Source organism: Pongo abelii, chromosome 13 (genome assembly GCF_028885655.2).
Source record: "Pongo abelii isolate AG06213 chromosome 13, NHGRI_mPonAbe1-v2.0_pri, whole genome shotgun sequence".
Classification (NCBI taxonomy): domain Eukaryota; kingdom Metazoa; phylum Chordata; class Mammalia; order Primates; family Hominidae; genus Pongo; species Pongo abelii.
Window position 1 is genome coordinate 115,048,756 of NC_071998.2, and position 16,824 is coordinate 115,065,579.

The 16,824-nt window shown below is 41.3% G+C and overlaps 1 protein-coding gene across 22 annotated transcripts in view; it reads right to left on the reverse strand.

Annotated features, from left to right (window-relative positions):
* The window catches only part of DENND1A (DENN domain containing 1A), a 543,986-nt gene that overhangs the window by 369,043 nt on the left and 158,119 nt on the right, over positions 1-16,824 (reverse strand). For all 22 annotated transcript variants that reach the window (XR_008509988.2, XR_008509986.2, XM_063714418.1 and 19 more), the window contains one exon: positions 7,870-7,989. Coding sequence is in view for 20 of the 22 variants with exons in the window: in XM_063714418.1 (XP_063570488.1) it covers positions 7,870-7,989 (120 nt within the window). In the remaining 2 variants the exon portion in view is untranslated. The remainder of the gene's footprint in view (positions 1-7,869; positions 7,990-16,824) is intronic.

A 16,824-nucleotide genomic window follows, 5' to 3' on the forward strand; every position in this document is an offset into this window, starting at 1 on the left:
GATGATTGAAGAATGGGGGGTGAGCAGGGAGCAAAAAACAAGGCAGAACTACACTCCTGGAGTTCTTGAGGTGGTTTCACTTCCTGCCCTGTACTAAGCTTCATGAGGATTAATGACAAGGAAATGTTCTGTTTCGAAAACAGAGTGAGAAAATATCACATCTCTTGTAAGGTTTAGAACTCATTCCGTCTCAAAAATAAAAAATCCCTTTTAGCCAAAGTCTTAGAGTTGCAAATACCCTACAACCCTAGGGTCAGGTTGCTTGAGGGAAGGCTGTGCCAGGGTGGTGTCCTCTGAAAAGAATCAGGAGGAGAAAGGGTGCTTCCTCCTGCAGTGGACAGCCTGAGGCTGGCTGCTGGTTCCAGCCCCCACGGCCACTGCAGAAGACACACCTGTCCTTCCAACTGCACAGCTTCCCAGCCCTCAAAATCAACCTCCAACAGCTGTCCACTGGGAGTGCAAGGGCAGTTTCGGCTATTTCTCTTTCTTCTCTTCAAAGGTGATTTTCTTTAAACTGTACAGCTTGTTACTATTGTTGAGTTGTGGCTCCCCAGAGGATTATATATGTTTCTAAGTATGAAGGCATCTGTATGGCAATAAAACATGCAACGTTCCCCAACCACTTCATTTTTTTAATTCAGAAAAACTAGTTATAACCTCCCACAAACTGATGTTCTGAAGAGCACCCCCATGCCCTGCACCCACACAAGCCTTTCAAAATACTGAGGAACTCAGAAGGGCCCTGGACCTAGGAAAGAGCAGACTCCCTGGCCCATCCTCTATGTTCAGCTTCTGACAGATGCCATGTTCTGAGACCCACAGTCGGTGAAATTAACAATCTGCCTTAGCAGTGGGGCCTTCTGGCAACTGACCATCCAGAGAATAACAAGAACAACACAGTATCCAGCTTACTTTTAAGGAGAAGAATTAAAAAGAAATCAAACAGTTCCAGAGAGACAGAAACACTCAAAAGGCAAAGGAAAGTCCTCTGTTAAATGGTATGAAAGACCCAGGTTTCCAGAATGGCATTTAAGGCACTGGGAAGAAAGGCTGATTTCTCCCAGAGGGGCCCCGGCTTTGATGCCCAACTGCCCTCAAACATCAGGCTGTGCATTTTTGAATAGCAGGGTACCCTCGGGCGAGACAACCATAAATAGCTTAAAACAAGAATAGGAGATTCCATCTGTTTCTGGAATATTTCAGCAGCACCTGCTTTCAAGGTAAAAATCTGGGAGCTGTCCCCACAGCCTTCCTCCCCAACTCCCTCCCCCACCTCCCAAACACTTATTTTAAACTAAAGCAGCTAACACACAACCCAAGAGGGCTTCTGCCACTGCACCTGCCTGAGGAAACAGAGTCCTTTGATTTTATTCCTGAACTGTATGTGTTGTTTAAAAACACTGGAACAGTCAGCAAGGGAAGCCAAAGTTCTTAAAGCCAGACTCCTTTATTACTTCTAGCTTCTTTTTTGCTCCGTGGAAATGGAGCTTTTCTGTGTTTCGAGTGAAAACGAATGTAACACAGCTGAGAATGGATGCAATGGTCATTCCAGTCATGAGATCAGAAAGTGCTCCAGAAGGAAGAAGGTTGTCACTGAACACCACTCGGGTTTAGACTCAAGTCCATATGCCAACTAGCATGGAAGGAGGGATGATCACTATCCTTGTTTTTAAAAGAAAACAAAACAAAACCCCTGCAGTTGATGTTTGAAAAACCCAGTCTAAATCTGGGTGCTACCTCCAAAGTGACACGCAACATCCCTTCAAACAATAACCAGAAAAATCCAAGCACATTTCACGTTCAAAAAATCACTTTTGCCTTGGTCTAAAAACATCAGCATCTCTCATGTCTACCCGAAACCAGCTGACAGTATTCCATTTGCTACCAGATAAATCAAAAATCTTGAGCACGCCCCACAAGCACTCACAGTTGGGCCCCAGACTTCCATGGCATCATCTCTCGCTATTGCTCTCTCACTGCGTTCTCAGCATCCTTTCATCTTGCTATACCTTTTATTTCTTGCGGCCTGTGTGTATCAGTTCTCACTGCCTAGAGAGGTGTTCTCCCATTTTCCTCCAGGCAAGCTCCCACTTATTCTGCAAGACTCAATTTAACTGGAACCCATCAGCAACACTTTCCCTTATTCTCAAGTTAGAGATGGGCACTGTCCAATCTGTGACTTTGAAGAATCTTACACATAAATATATTTTCTTAAAACAACACTGATCGCATTATGTTTTCATTACTTGTTTACATTTTCCCACCCCAAAGATTGAGCAGTTCCTAAAAGAGTGAGGGTAGCAGAAGTGCAGTAGGAGATGGATATCAAAATCAGAGGTGGTCCGTGAACAGTGCACCTAGAAGTATATTAGATTTTATATTTGGTAAATGACAAGAAGTACTTACTTTTTTTTTTTTTTTCATTTTGTACTACCAAGTTCAGAAAGTTCAGCTCATCAAAATCTTGGATGAGTGTGATATCTGAAGAGTTTGCAAATGGAGATCTGGGGCTAGATCTCTGTGTTCATGTTAAGGGACCTTGAGATAAGTGAAGGCCAGAGACCAAGTGTTATGTATTGCCCATTCTGGGTATATACTAGGTACTCAGATACTTTTTAATTGAATAAAAATTTAAAAAGTTAAACTAAAAAAATTTAGACAGCATCTTGAGGAAAAAAAGTTTTTTCTTTCCAAAATGTATAATAAAAATAGTTTTATTTGGGTGTAAGGACAGTTACTCAAGCTTTCTTAAGAGCTTCAATAAGATCCCAATGGAAGCAGGAGAAAACTGTAGGGCAAATATTTGTGTAGTTCCTTTATAAAAGACAAAAGGTATTTAACTATTGTATGACATATCTCCCCATAACCCTCAAACACAAATTTAAAGCTTTGAACTCTTGTGTTCCTTCTGTTGATCCAGAACTAAAAGTTGGCTAGAAATAGCATCTTTCATTTGGCCTTGATGGAGTATGCGCCATTGGGGCAAATCAAATATCAAATGCCATAACAAATTTCAATTCTAGGTCACTTTGTTTTATACTATTGAAAGATTTCAGAGGTAAATGCATATATTGCATCAGACTCAGATGGTGCAATCTGAAAATGCTAAAATGCTCTCACATCCCTGTGTTTATGATGGAGACTAACTAATCCGTAACTACTGTTCTCCTAGCTGGTGTTTTTAATTTAGTATCAACTCCCATCCAGGAACTCATTAAATAACGTGGCAAATCTCAAGGAGGAGTAAAATTCTTCAGTGGCAGGAACTAGTCAACCATGGGAGGAAATAATGCATTTGATTTATAGTGGCATTTGTGTTAATAGGACTTGCTTGGTACGACTAGGTTTCTGCCAAGGTTAGCTGGTAATAAGAGTTCACACCAATGTTTCTAATGTTTTTTAATAAACATGGGCTTATTTCCCCATTCATTCCTTCATAAAACAAGTACTAGCTAAGTCCTTGTCCTTGAAGAGTTCCCAGACTAGCTGGGAATGTCAGCTATGTGCCAGAATATTCTTCAATAAACTTTGGATGTATTTGTGGGAGGAGAAAAAAACATAAAAATTCCCAGCCTTCATGGAGCTCATGCCCTACTGGGGAAGAACAGAAAATAAAAAGGAACCTAATAAGTAGGTTATGTTGCATAAAGGGTGTCTAAAAACCTTTCATTGTGAAATTAAGTTTAAATTTTAAAATACAGATGGCTTAACCCTTCATGGACAAAATGTCTATCACTCAATATTGAACCTCCATTGTGAGATTAAAAGGTGCATCTCTTACAACTAGCATGAAATGAGTTTGGTAATGTGAACTACACTTCTTCCAACAACTATTTCATATTTCCTCTCTGAATTTATGTCCCATGACACCTGCCCTCTCATTCAAAGTCTTTGGTGCCCTGCCCTCCCATTCTTGATGCATTTCCCTTCCTCTGATCCCAATGCACACAATATCTTGGCTAAGCACTACACTAAGTGCTGGAGACACATAGTTAATTAAGATCCAGCCTTTACCCCTGAAGAGTTGACCTTCCAATAGGAGGAAAACAAAGGAGGACCAAGGTTATGAGTGTGTAACTAAAGAATGCAAAGCACCCTGGGTGTGCCAGAGAGGGAATGACTACCTCTACATGGGGAAGGCTACTCTGCAGAGGTGCCTAGGCTGAGTCTGGGAGGATGGGTAAACATGTGAAAGCAGAGACTGTCGAGTGGTTCATGTGGACCAGAAAGCATAGAAGTTTGGGAGATCAGACAGGGAGGAAGTGAAGCTAAATCCTGGAACCACAGGGGCTACGTCTGCACAGATGCCATAACTGAAAGCTACATCCCTTAAGAGAAGAAATGGAAAGCAAAAGTGGAGGTAGTTTATGAGCAGACTTGAGCCATAGCCCTGGGCACACTGTGAAGGGTGATTGGACCTCAAGGCACAGGTTAACTAAAGAGAAAGTATCTAAAGAAAGCAAGGAGACTGAGCAGCAGAAGCAGACAATGCAACAACGTAACCTAGACCCAAACTGAGCCCTCATTCTCTTGGCAGACCTCTCCACTCCCCAGTGGATACACCGCCAACCAGTTATCCAGCTTTAACAGTAAACCCTTCCATTTACATGCTAGTCGCAGCCTAGCAATGTTCCCAAACCCAACACAGGGAAAGTGTCAGTGGGTGTGCCCTTTATTTCCACACAAGCTGGAAAAGATAGCTTCTCTACCCTCATATTAAATACTCATAAAATTCATGTTCCAGAATTCATCTAGGACTCTTTTATTTTTAGCCACAGTCACTATCCTCTGGCACTAGAAAAGCAACAGCAAGAAGACACTATGCCTTGGGATCATTCTGTGTATTAGATACTGCATACTGTATTGTGATCATCCATCTCCCCAGCTAGTCTGGGAAATCCTCAAGGACAGGGACTAGCTAATAGCAGGAATTCAATTAAGAACTGACACACAAATGAATGAATTAACCCACCGAATTTTTCTCCATAGTTCTAACCTATTATAACAGATTTAAAAAACACATCAATTGTTGCCATTTTTCATTCTAAAGGATGAACGCACGAAGATTATTCAACTGGCTTCTCACAAATATGAAATCCATGACCCTACTTGTATAGGCACACAAAGTCACACATCAGAATCAGACACAAGCAAATTTAAATGTAAATTTTTAAATAAATACTTTTCTCTTATCAAAATTTGCTGAGTGATAGTGCCAGTTTAGAATATACATATATATACACACACAGCTTAGAAAGAAACACTGTAACCCAAACATATTATAGGGAAAACCCTTTTTACAAAACTCTAAGAACTCAGTTTAAGCTTCACCACCTCCAAATGAATACATAGTTACATTGGACAACACGGGCTTGAGCTGCTGAGGTCCAGTTATACACAGATTTTTTTTTTTTTTTTTTTGAGACAGAGTGCTCGCTCTGTCACCCAGACTGGAGTGAAGTGGCATGATCTTGGCTCACTGCAACCTCCACCTCCTGGGTTCAAGCGATTCTCATGCCTCAGCCTCCTGAGTAGTTGGGATTACAGGCACCCGCCACCACTCCGGCTAATTTTTGTGTTTTCTGTTTTTTTTTTTTTAGTAGAGATGGGGTTTCGCCATGTGGGCCAGGCTGTTCTTAAACCCCTGACCTCAGGTGATCTGCCCACCTCAGCCTCCCAAACTGCTAGGATTACAGGAGTAAGCCCACGTGCTTGGCCAATATGTGGATTTTTTTTAAGTAAAAGTTACACCTTCCTCTCCTGCCTCCCTTCCGCTTCTTCCACCTCTGCTACCCCTGAGACAGCAAGACAACCCCTCCTCTTCTTCCTCGGTGTGAAGATGATGAGGATGAAGGCCTTTATGATGATCCACTTCCACTTAATGAACAGTACATATATTTTCTCTTCCTTATGATTTTCTTAATAACTTTTCCCTTCCTTATTTTAAGAATACAGTATATAATACATACAACATACAAATATGTGTTAGTCAACTGTTTATGTTACAGGTAAGGCTACCAGTAAACAGTAGGCTATGGAATAGTAGTTAAGTTTTTGTGGGTTTTGTTTTGTTTTGTTTTTGAGATGGAGTTTTGCTCTTGTCACTAAAGCTGGAGTACAGTGGCGCGATCTTGGCTCACTGCAACCTCCACCTCCCGGGTTCAAGCAATTCTCCTGCCTCAGCCTCCCAAGTAGCTGGGATTACAGGCATGTGCCACCACACCCGGCTAATTTCTGTATTTTTAGTTACAGATGGGTTTCTCCATGTTGCTCAGGCTGGTCTCGAACTCCTGACCACAGGTGATCCACCCACCTCGGCCTCCCAAAGTGCTAGGATTACAGGCGTGAGCTACCGTGCCGGGCCATAGTAGAGTTTTTGAGGAGTCAAAGTTATATGTGGATTTTCAACTGTGTGAGGGTACCAGTACCCTTAAACCCATATTGTTCAAGGGTCAACTGTATAAATATGCAGTGGCCTGGCCAGGGCTGAAATACAACAGACAAAACATAACAGACAAAACTGAAAGAGAAATTTTTCTTTAAAAAGAAAAAGACCGCACTGTTAAATCCAAATGTAAATAATCATTTACATCAAAGTCTAATGCTCTGGGCAGGTAATTCTTGAGCCTGGGCTACTAAGGCATGCTTGAGAACAACAGAACACACAGAATCTCCCAAAGCAGCCTCCTTCCTAAAGCCTCTCCAGCAGTCATCCTCCTGTGCCCAGGTTACAAATGCTATGCTTGGTGCAGAAGAGAGTCGACTTCACTGATTAAAAGCACTAATGATACTAAGATTTGTGTAGAGAAATGCAAATGTGTAGCAGTCCAGATTGACAGTTAGTGAGCATGGGAACTTCCAAAGTCAGCCCCTCCTCCCCTATGGTGTGAGGGTGTGTGGGTTTGGGGGACAGGGGTCGGTGGGGGAGTCTTTTCTTGATGAGAAGAAGAAAGTGCAGAGACTAGTGCCGCAGAAAGCTACCCTTTCTGGAATCCATAGAGGGTCTGGCCTTTTATCCCCAGGCCCAGGCCCAACCCAAGCCTGGGGTCCCGGGTTTTGTCATGGGCACCTCCTGCTGCCGTGCCCTGGCTGTTCCACATGAGCAGAGAGAGACAGGAGGCAGGCCCCTCTGACACCTACTTAACCAAGGCAGATGGAGAGGGGAGCATGGGGGATGCCTTTACTTCCCCCTCAGGAGGCGCCCAGCAGGAGTCCACAAAGCCAGCAGCTCCAAAATCGGATTTCCACACATCCTCCCACCCCAGAACACGCCTTACCCCTCTGGCAGGAGGAAACAGAGCCTTAAGCAAGTGTGGCTCTGGTGTACGAGGGGCTTTTAGAAGACCTGAAGAAGCCTTCTTACACGATTCTTAATTTTTTCAAACTTCTACAGAGGTAGCCAAAATGGGACACAGTTCTTCATTCACCGACCCAAAGGGGGCAAGGGTGTTACTTTAAGGCGAACACAGTCTGTGTCTGCAAGATGTCCTGAGCTACAGACACATACTTTATTAATAATCTTACATACACAAAATGTCCAAGAGAAAGTCTAACAGGCTAATTTCTGACAGCTCCAGATAACAGCAGAAGGCACTGAAGCCACACTGACTCTCTGGCTTCCACAAACTACTCAGAAGAGAGGGTCCCCTTTCCCACCCAAGGGATGTGATACAAATAAATAAATACAATTATCTGCAGAACTTACAGTGCAAGAACAACACTGTGAAGTCCTTCTCCCCAAATGCAGTGACTTGTGGGAAACAGATAGGAAAATGAAATGAACAGCTGGAAGATTTAATTACGGAAGAGCAATGCAGAAGCTGACATTGCTTCAGAGAACGAGCCAATAGCCCAAGCCTTCTCCCTTACCTTAAGATACAGAAGCAGCTCTTCGCTCCTGAAGATAAGCGGCAGAACCCGAATCTCTGTTTGCTGTCAATGTCAGTGAGCACGAATGTGAAGTTCTGGCCAACTTGGCTAACTGTGAGGCTGCAGCAAAGGCAGAACAAAGAGGAAAATGAATGTGCAGTAAGTTTCTTGATAAAGTATCTAATCACAATGAGTCGTTGAACTTATAACATTTCCTCTCTCCGTGGAACTCTTAAAATTTACACACTTCAAGGGAACAGACTGTAAGCTAGTTTAAAAAAAAAAAAAAAAAAAAAAAAAGACAGCCGGCAGCCCATTCTAGTGACCACCTCAGAAATCAAATAATCAGAGCTATCATACCTTCTCCTTACTGAGTTCAGTCTCTGAGGCAGCTCTGTTAGTCAGCCCATCAATCCCGAAAGGTGCCCTCTATTAACCTCATTTTGCTGATGAAGAAATAGTCTAGAGAGGCATTGCCTAAGGTCAGCTGATCAGTGGCAAAAAGCTGGATTTTAACCCTCGCTCTGATTCCACAGGCCACTCTACCAGCTTGCTGCTAACAATCCTCACCTGAGAACTTCCCTAGTTCAGAAAATAATAGTGCTTGCCAGAGCAAAAGGTAAATGTTACTATGTGGCAGCCACAAAGTTAGACATCATATATGCGTAGACCATCTCCCTGACTCTCAGGACAACCACGGAATTTAGAGGATGTTCCCATTTTACAGAAAAGGAAACTAAGGACCAGAATATGTCCTTAGTAACTGAATCACGTTCACACAGCTACAAAGAGGAGGAGCTGAAATTGAAACTGGAAAGAAAAGAGGGCAAGCTTAGGTGCTACTTTCCTAAATTTCTGTATCTTTCATAATTTCTGAATTTATGAGAAACATATTTCCTATTTTAGAGGACAGAAATAACCAAAATGTCTAGCATTGCACGGTGTTTTCTAAGAAATGGAAACAACATTTTAAAGAAAGACATTAAAGGAAAAAAGCTAAAAATGTATCAATACAAAAATTTAAAACCCACACATAAACGCAACATTAAAATATCTGTTTTTAAAAAGTTTAAAAACAATACTAATCAGATTACAGAAACTCTTTGTTTTGTTCTTCTGTTTTGAGACGTAGTCTCACTGCAACCTCCACCTCCCGGGTTCACACAATTCTCCTGCCTCAGCCTCCCGAGTACCTGGGACTACAGGTGCCCGCCACCACAACCGGCTAATTTTTTTATATTTTTAGTAGAGACGGGGTTTCACCATGTTAGCCAGGATGGTCTTGATCTCCTGACCTCGTGATCCGCCTGCCTCGGCCTCCCAAAGTGCTGAGATTACAGGCGTAAGCCACCGCGCCCAGCCAAACTCTTTTTTTAAAGTTGTAAAATGTCTAAAAATCCAGTTTTTAAAATCAGTTTACCAGTTAGCTTGGATTTCATTCCATTTTAAAAATTTAAACATCCCACTTCCGTCACAGTTATGGCGGCTAAGGCTACCACCTACTTGCCCAGCTGTTGCTGCTAGAGCTTGTAGACAAATGTATAGGCTCAAGAATTCGCATTGTGGTGAAGAGTAATTAAGAAATTGTGGGTACTCTTCTAGGAGTTGATGACTTTGTCAATACGGACTAGAAGAGGTCACTGAGTTTGAAATCACACCAGAAGGAAGAAGTATTATTGTTGTTATTATTATTACTATTACTTTGAGACACAGTCTTGTTCTGTCACCCAGGCTGGGGTACAGTGGCACAATATTGGCTCACGGCAACCTCTGCCTCCCGGGTTCAAGTGATTCTCATGTCTCTGCCTCCCGGGTTCAAGTGATTCTCATGTCTCAGCCTCCTGAGTAGCTGGAATTTCAAGCGTGCACCAACACGCCCAGCTAATTTTTGCATTTTTAGTAGAGAGAAGTTTTTGCCATGTTGCCCAGGCTGGTCTCAAACTCCTGGCCTCAAGTGATCCGCTTGCCTCAGCCTCTCAAAGCGCTGGGATTACAGGCATGAGCCACCTCGCCTGGCCAGGAAGAAGTATAATTAGAGCAGACTTTGCTAAGTGGAAATAATATAACAATGCTGGTTCCTGTCAGAGAAGAACCTGAAGAGTGAATGGGTTTCCCTACCTTATGCTAGATTCAGTTTTGTCTTACAATGGCAACAAAATAGAATTTGCTTTTTACCTTTAAATGTTTAGATCCCATAAAGCTAAATTTCACATTAAAGGGAAATGCTTTGAAGATGTATATCCATTTTTGTAAGTTATGGTAATTATCTCAGAAAAAGAAGAAAAGAGTTTTTTCTCTGAAGATTAAAATAAAGGTATTTTTGGTTAAAAAAACCAAATTCTAATACACGAATTTATATTAACGTAATATGCTAGAATTCAACACTGAGTTATTCAAAGGAACTCATCAACTCATATTGTATTTTACAAAGTATATTCAAATTGGTAAAATAGTCAAATCTATGCTAATAGCTATTACTTTATAAATTATCAGAAGAAATTTAAAAATCATGGTTTACCAAGCTTTTTCCAAAGGTAGAATTCTTATTGAGTCTTTGGATATGATATGAATAAAGTTTTCAAAGATAGGGTAGACTTTCTAAAACTCCCTTATACAGCCACATAAATAATTAAAATTAAAGGAATTTTCAAGGTATTCCAATACAAAAGTCAATGGACTCTGCCTGGTCATATTTAAGGAGACAACTCCATCCCTTAGAGAGTGGTTAGAGAGTACAAGAAAATAATTCAGAAAGAAAAAGTGTTCCACTCTCCTTATTTAACTAGGAAGGTGAACAAAAACAAGGTGGCAATTTAAAAGCAACGTGGTCATAAAGCAGGTGTAAGTAATGCTATCCCTCCACCTTACACAGCCAGGAGAAGAAACACATTTCTATAAAAGTTATAGGGCCGTCAAGGGGACACCAAATGCTACCTTCTTATGGCTGTTATGTTTTATCTATAAAGCTTGGATACTGTGTTACTATGGTGATTTAATACTATGTTTTAAAGGGGGATTATATGATTAATTTTAACAAGGTTGAGAACTGAAGATGTGTGAGAAACAGCATTCTAGCTCACATAATTAAAGTGATTGGGGAGAAAAGTGGGCCTCAATGGGGGAGGGGAAATCCTGTTTTATTAAAATATTTAAAGCAACAGGTCTGGATGAGTCTAAGTTACAAAAAAGGTTGTGCTTTTAAGAAACACTACTGTGTGATCATACAAAATATGATTGTTCGGTGTTTTAACTCAGGTTTTGATTTCACTTCTAGAATGTTTAAAATGAATACTCTCTAAGTATCATCCTAGAAAGGAAGGGTATTGATAGGACTCAATGAAAAGAAAACACCCAGGACTCTCCAGGAAAAAGACAGAGAATGAATGCATCTGACTTGTGAATTGTGTGTCATTAATTTCCTACTCTCTTTTTACTCCTATTAAAAATGCTGGAAATGTGTTTAGCTACCCCACAGGCTCAGAGAAAGAATCATTACTCATTTACCTGGTTCAAATCCCAACTCAATCACTGACTAAATTTAGCAAGTTACTTAAAACCTTTAAGCACCTGAGTTTCTTCACCTGGAATAACAATGAGACACTACCATCCAAACCAAAGGATGTTTTGAGAATAAATGGAAAAGAATTTAGTATAAAGGCCAGTCCAGAGTAGGAACAATTAAAAAGAGGGATGCAAGCTGTTGCCAACTGTGAAAACTAAAACTCACATTAAAAACCAGGCATTTGCTTAGAATCTTCCTGATTCAGCTTTATAATATCTGTGAGTAGAGGAAGAAGTCTGCTTTCTCTTTCTCTCTCGCCTGTTGCATATTTTTCAGGATTTTCAGGAAAGAGTAGTCCTCTGGGTGACCAAGTGACTGATGCTTGCCTTACAGTGAAAAAGATTCTTTTTGGGGTGCCACAGCTTACAAGGAGGTACTTATTCTCAATTGATTCCCTTTTTTAATTCCTGGTAGGGTGAAGTAGAAGTCAACAAAAGCCCAAAACCAGTAGGCTCTAAAAGATTGTTTCCTTGGACAATTTCCAATAAACTAAAAGTCTGGCAAGGGAAGTCAAACAGGTTAACTTAAAGGGTTCTGAATCTCCAAGGAATTTATCATTCTCTCTCTCCTACTTGCTGGGGTAGTCTATGGGAGTGTTCACTATTTCTCCACAAAAATGACCTTGGGGAAAGGGTCTGCTTCCTTAAAGTCTGCAGTTTGAGTTTACCTCAGCATCCATAATTTCCACAGGAATCAGAGATTTCAGGATGATGGAAGCTAGGAGAAACCATCTCACCCAATTCTCATGTTTCACAGATGAGAAAACTGATATTTAGGGTTTACTTTCTCTTTGTTTTCCAAGGTTATCAGGACTAGGACAAAAATCCAAGCCAACTTCTGGTTCAGAGTCCTTTCCATTCTGCCACGCTGCACTAAACATAATGAAAATCCTCCCTGGGAAGCTTTCAACTCGGTTTAAGGAACTAAGGTATGCGAGGAATTCAGATAGTTGTCTTAATAAAAAACCATATTTTTCAATAAGCTAGGGAGACCCCATTTGAAGATCTCCAGAAATAAACCCAGGAGACCAGGGCCAAGACCAGCCTTAGCTGTGCTTCTTGTAGCTTCCCGTGCCTAGGTGAATAGGAAAAACAAGGGAGAAAAGCAATAGCTATTCAAGCCACAGACCTAAACCTTCATGCTGCCTTTTAAATGCTTATCAGCCATTCACGGCCTCTCCAGTAAGCATTTTGCTTAATCTTGAAGTTGTTTACAGGGCCAGTGCATGAATGGTATGAAGCATGAGGATGGACAGTTTGATTCTAGTCTCCCAGTGAGAAACAAACTCGTACATGTGAGCTTCACTTTAAGTTTCATTATCCGTTTTGCAAATTGAGCTACAACTACACTGGGCACTGTAACAAGTGCTGGATGTACAACACTGAACAATATAGACAGGGCCCCTGCCTTTGCAGGCTTTCTGTCTAGATAGAGACAAGTAATAAACAAGTATACCACAAAACATACAGCTTGTAATAGTGATATTACAAAACCAAAGAAAAAACAAAGATAGAGGAAAACAGAAGGGAAGGAAAGGCCCTACTGAGATAATGTGGTCAGAGGTAGCTTCTCAGGGATGGCAACAATATTGACCAAAGGATGAAATGGAGCAGCCACTCAAGAAACAGGGCACTGGGTTGTTTCAGGCAGAGAAAAGAGCTAGGCAGAGATTCTGGGGACTGGAAAGAGCTAGTTATGATCAAGGAACCAAAAGGACAGGAGTCCTGCTAACGCACAGGAGATAAAGGGGAAAGTGGCATCACACTAAGCTGCTAGATAAAAGCTTGCTTTTACAGAGAGACCCACAGGTCATGGTAAAGAATTCGGATTTTTTTTTTTTTTTTTTTTTTTTTTTGGCAGTGGAGGGAGGCAGTAGAATGCCACTGAATGATTTTGATCAACAGAAAAACACAGTCTGGTTTATAACTTCAAATATTTCAACTGACTTACACAGAGAGCAGTTTGGAAGAAGGTATAAGTAGGAGTGGAGAAAATAATCTGGAAGTGATTGCAGTAGTCCAGGTGAGACTGGATGGTGGCTTAACTCATGTAGTGAGAGCAGAGATGGAGAGGGATGGATAGTTCAAGTTATAGTTAGCAGATATGAATGACAGGCTTGCAGATGGACTGGGAATTGGGGAGCAAAAAGGCAGAATATTACCATTTGAAGATAGGAAAGACTAACAAGTTTGGGGGAAGATCCAAGAGTTCCATTTGGGATATGTTAAGTCTGAGAAGCCTGTAAAACATCTAAATAGAAATGTCAAGTACAGAGTTGAATACACTAGTTAGGAAATCAGAGGAAACGTTTGGATTGAAACTATAAATTTGGAAGTCATCTACACACAGATGGTATTTAACACCATGGTGAAGACTGGGATCACTTAGGGAGGGAGTTCAGAGAAACAAAAGAGGATCCAGGACTAATTTATAGAAACACCAATTTAGAAGATGGGTGGAGAAGAGACCAAAGAAAGGAGAATAGCCAGCAGAACAAACAAGAGGGAGTGGTCAACTGTATTGATGCATCAAAGATGAGAAGAAGAAAAAACAATGTCTACTGAATTAAGCAATATGGAGGTTTTAGATGACCTCGATAAAAACAGCTCTAGTTGAATGACAGAAGCATAAGACAAGCTGAAGAAGGCTGAAGGATAAGTTGAAGTGTGTAGATAACTCGTTCAAAAAATAGAGAATCAGAAAGCAACTGAGTGGTGGTTATTATTTTTAGGGTGAATACCAGAACTTGTTTTTAAGCTGTTGGAAATGATTCAGCAGAGGCAGAGATTTATGATGCAGGACAGAAGAGAAAACATTAAGGCCTGGACCTTACATCAGAATCCCAGACATGTTACTCAGCAGTTATGTGGGCATGGACAAGTTACTATACTTCTCTGATCTCATCTGTAAATCATCAGAATAATCACATCACTTTGCAGAGTGGTTTTAGATTAGGGATAATGTATACAAGATAACTAGCGTATAGTAGGTACATGACAAAAATGATCATCACTACTGTTATGCAATTATAAAATTCAAGAGATGGAACTGAAGCATTTTGTCCTATTTATTATAGCTTAGTGACAATTATCTGTTGTCCATGGCAGGGCACCTAACAGACACTTTTCCTTTCCTTCAGTGTGTATGAGGCATGAGGCAGGAATGAAGCTTCATCAAACTACCACATCTCCCAGACTTTAGTTCCGTAAGCCTCAAAGCTTCCCTCCACAAACACACCTTACATCTGCCTAGGCCTCAAGTTTCTCACCTTCCCTGCTCAAAGATCCAACTGGTGAGAATGACATGGACCCAAAAATATGAGGGGACCAACAGTAAGTGACACACTTCGAGACAGAACGCAATGCCTACCTGCTGGAGAAACTCACCAGACAATTCTAAGAGCAGAGCTCTGTCCATTCCCTCTACATGAGCCTGACAAAGTCAACATGAAGCATAACTGCAGAATTTAAAAGTATCAAAAGCAGAAGGAACAGCAGAGATTGATGGAATCCAATTCCCTCATTTTATCCATGAAGAAATGAAGAACCTCAGGGGAGAAGTCACTTGCCTCACAGCACAGAGCAGGTAAGTGGTAAAACCAAAACTAAAACCCAGATCTCCTGCTTGCTGCCCACAACACTCTGTCCACTAAGGCCCAGCTGCTTCGTCGTCATCAACGCTGTAGAAAATAATCATGGGGCACAGCTGAACCTATAGTGTAGGCTAAACCAAGGGACTTCACGGGCCCAGTGGGTTCAGGTTTGGAAAGGAGAGCAGGGTGAATCTGCAGAGGAGAGGTCTGGGAAGATAAGATGTTAATGCACTGGTCCTATGTCTGTGTGGGTTTCATTTTCTTCTTTCTCTCAATTTCCTACTTCTCTACAATAAATATATATTGCTTTATTGCTTTTGAAATAAAACCATTTGTTAGGTTACTTATGCTGTGATGGATCTTATGGAGGCCGTATGGTAAAACAGGGAAAGTATGGTGGAGTTGGAGGTCAGACAAATGAGGGTTCTGCAAGCAGCTATACCACTAACTGGTAGTGAGACCTTGGGTAGTTATCAAGCCTATCTGAGCCTCTGTTTCCTCCTGTGTGGCATGAGGATAATGGTAACCTTACAAATTTGTAATCTTTTATTACAGGAAAAGAACATAGGGCAATACCTGGCACAAAACAGATACCCAATAAAATGGTAAGTAGCATTTGAGCCACATTTGCATCTGGGGTTACATCCTGACCATTAAATGATGCCTCTGGCCCTTAAAAGATTATTTCATTGCATTTGACTAGCCTGTCAGTTGTGTGTGCCAGTATAATTTACAGGAAAATGGAATGGTAGCTGACTTTCAGGGTTCTGAAAGAGAATAAACACAAAAATGGAAGAGAACAGCTTTTCCATCATCCAATGCATCTCTCAAGTGCTTTGAGTAACTGAAGCTGGTTGTCAACTATCAAGGGCAAGCAAATAGCAAACATGATATGGAATGGTACAAGTCTTTTTTTAAGAGACTATTTTTATTAGTAATAATGAGTTTTTGAGATTGATACAGGAATCTCAACACTGACACTTCACTACTCCCTCTCACCAACAGCTTCACGTACACTGTAGGGTAGAAATAACTCTGGATTAGGAATAGAGTACTAGTGCCTTTCCTGGCCCTGTAAATTACATAGTTGTGACCATAAGCAAGTCATTTCACCTCTGTGGATCATGGTTTTCCTTCTATAAAATGGGGAGTTTGAACCAGATGAATTTCAGTTTTAAAATCCTGTGGTCTTGTTTCTACCTATTTTTAAGGCCTCCTGTGGCCAGAGCCCAGGTTCTCACAGACACCCTCTCCCCAGCAAGCTCCATCTGCTCTGGCTGAACAAGCTCTAGGCTCACTCGGGGCTTCTCCTCTGGTTTGCTTTTCAGTGCTGATGGGGTGTTAGGCTCTCCCTCCCACTTGCCCACTTCTTGCTGTCCTGGCAGACTCAACACAAGTCTCCCCCACCACAAGAAGTTTTCTCTGACCATTTTGGTCTTCTCTAACCTCACTATCCTTTGGGTCGATACTGTTTAAAATGTCTTTATAATTCCTGGACTAGACTGGGAGGGCAGGGCTCCAAGTCTGAGACCATTTCCTTTATCCCCCATATTACCCAACACAATGCTCTACATCCTGAACCTTCCTTTGCTCTTTCGTAAAAAAGATACCACCATCTATCTCCTAGAGCTTCTGGGAAGAATAAACGAGACAGTGATGTGGCAGCATCCAGCACTTTGACTAGAATCAATAAGGAAATCAAATCCTCGTTTCCTTCCTTTCCTTCTTCTCTATATATTTGGTGACTGGTCTTCCCTGCAAGGTGGTCTACTGAAACGTATTTGTCTGGGAGATGGAAATC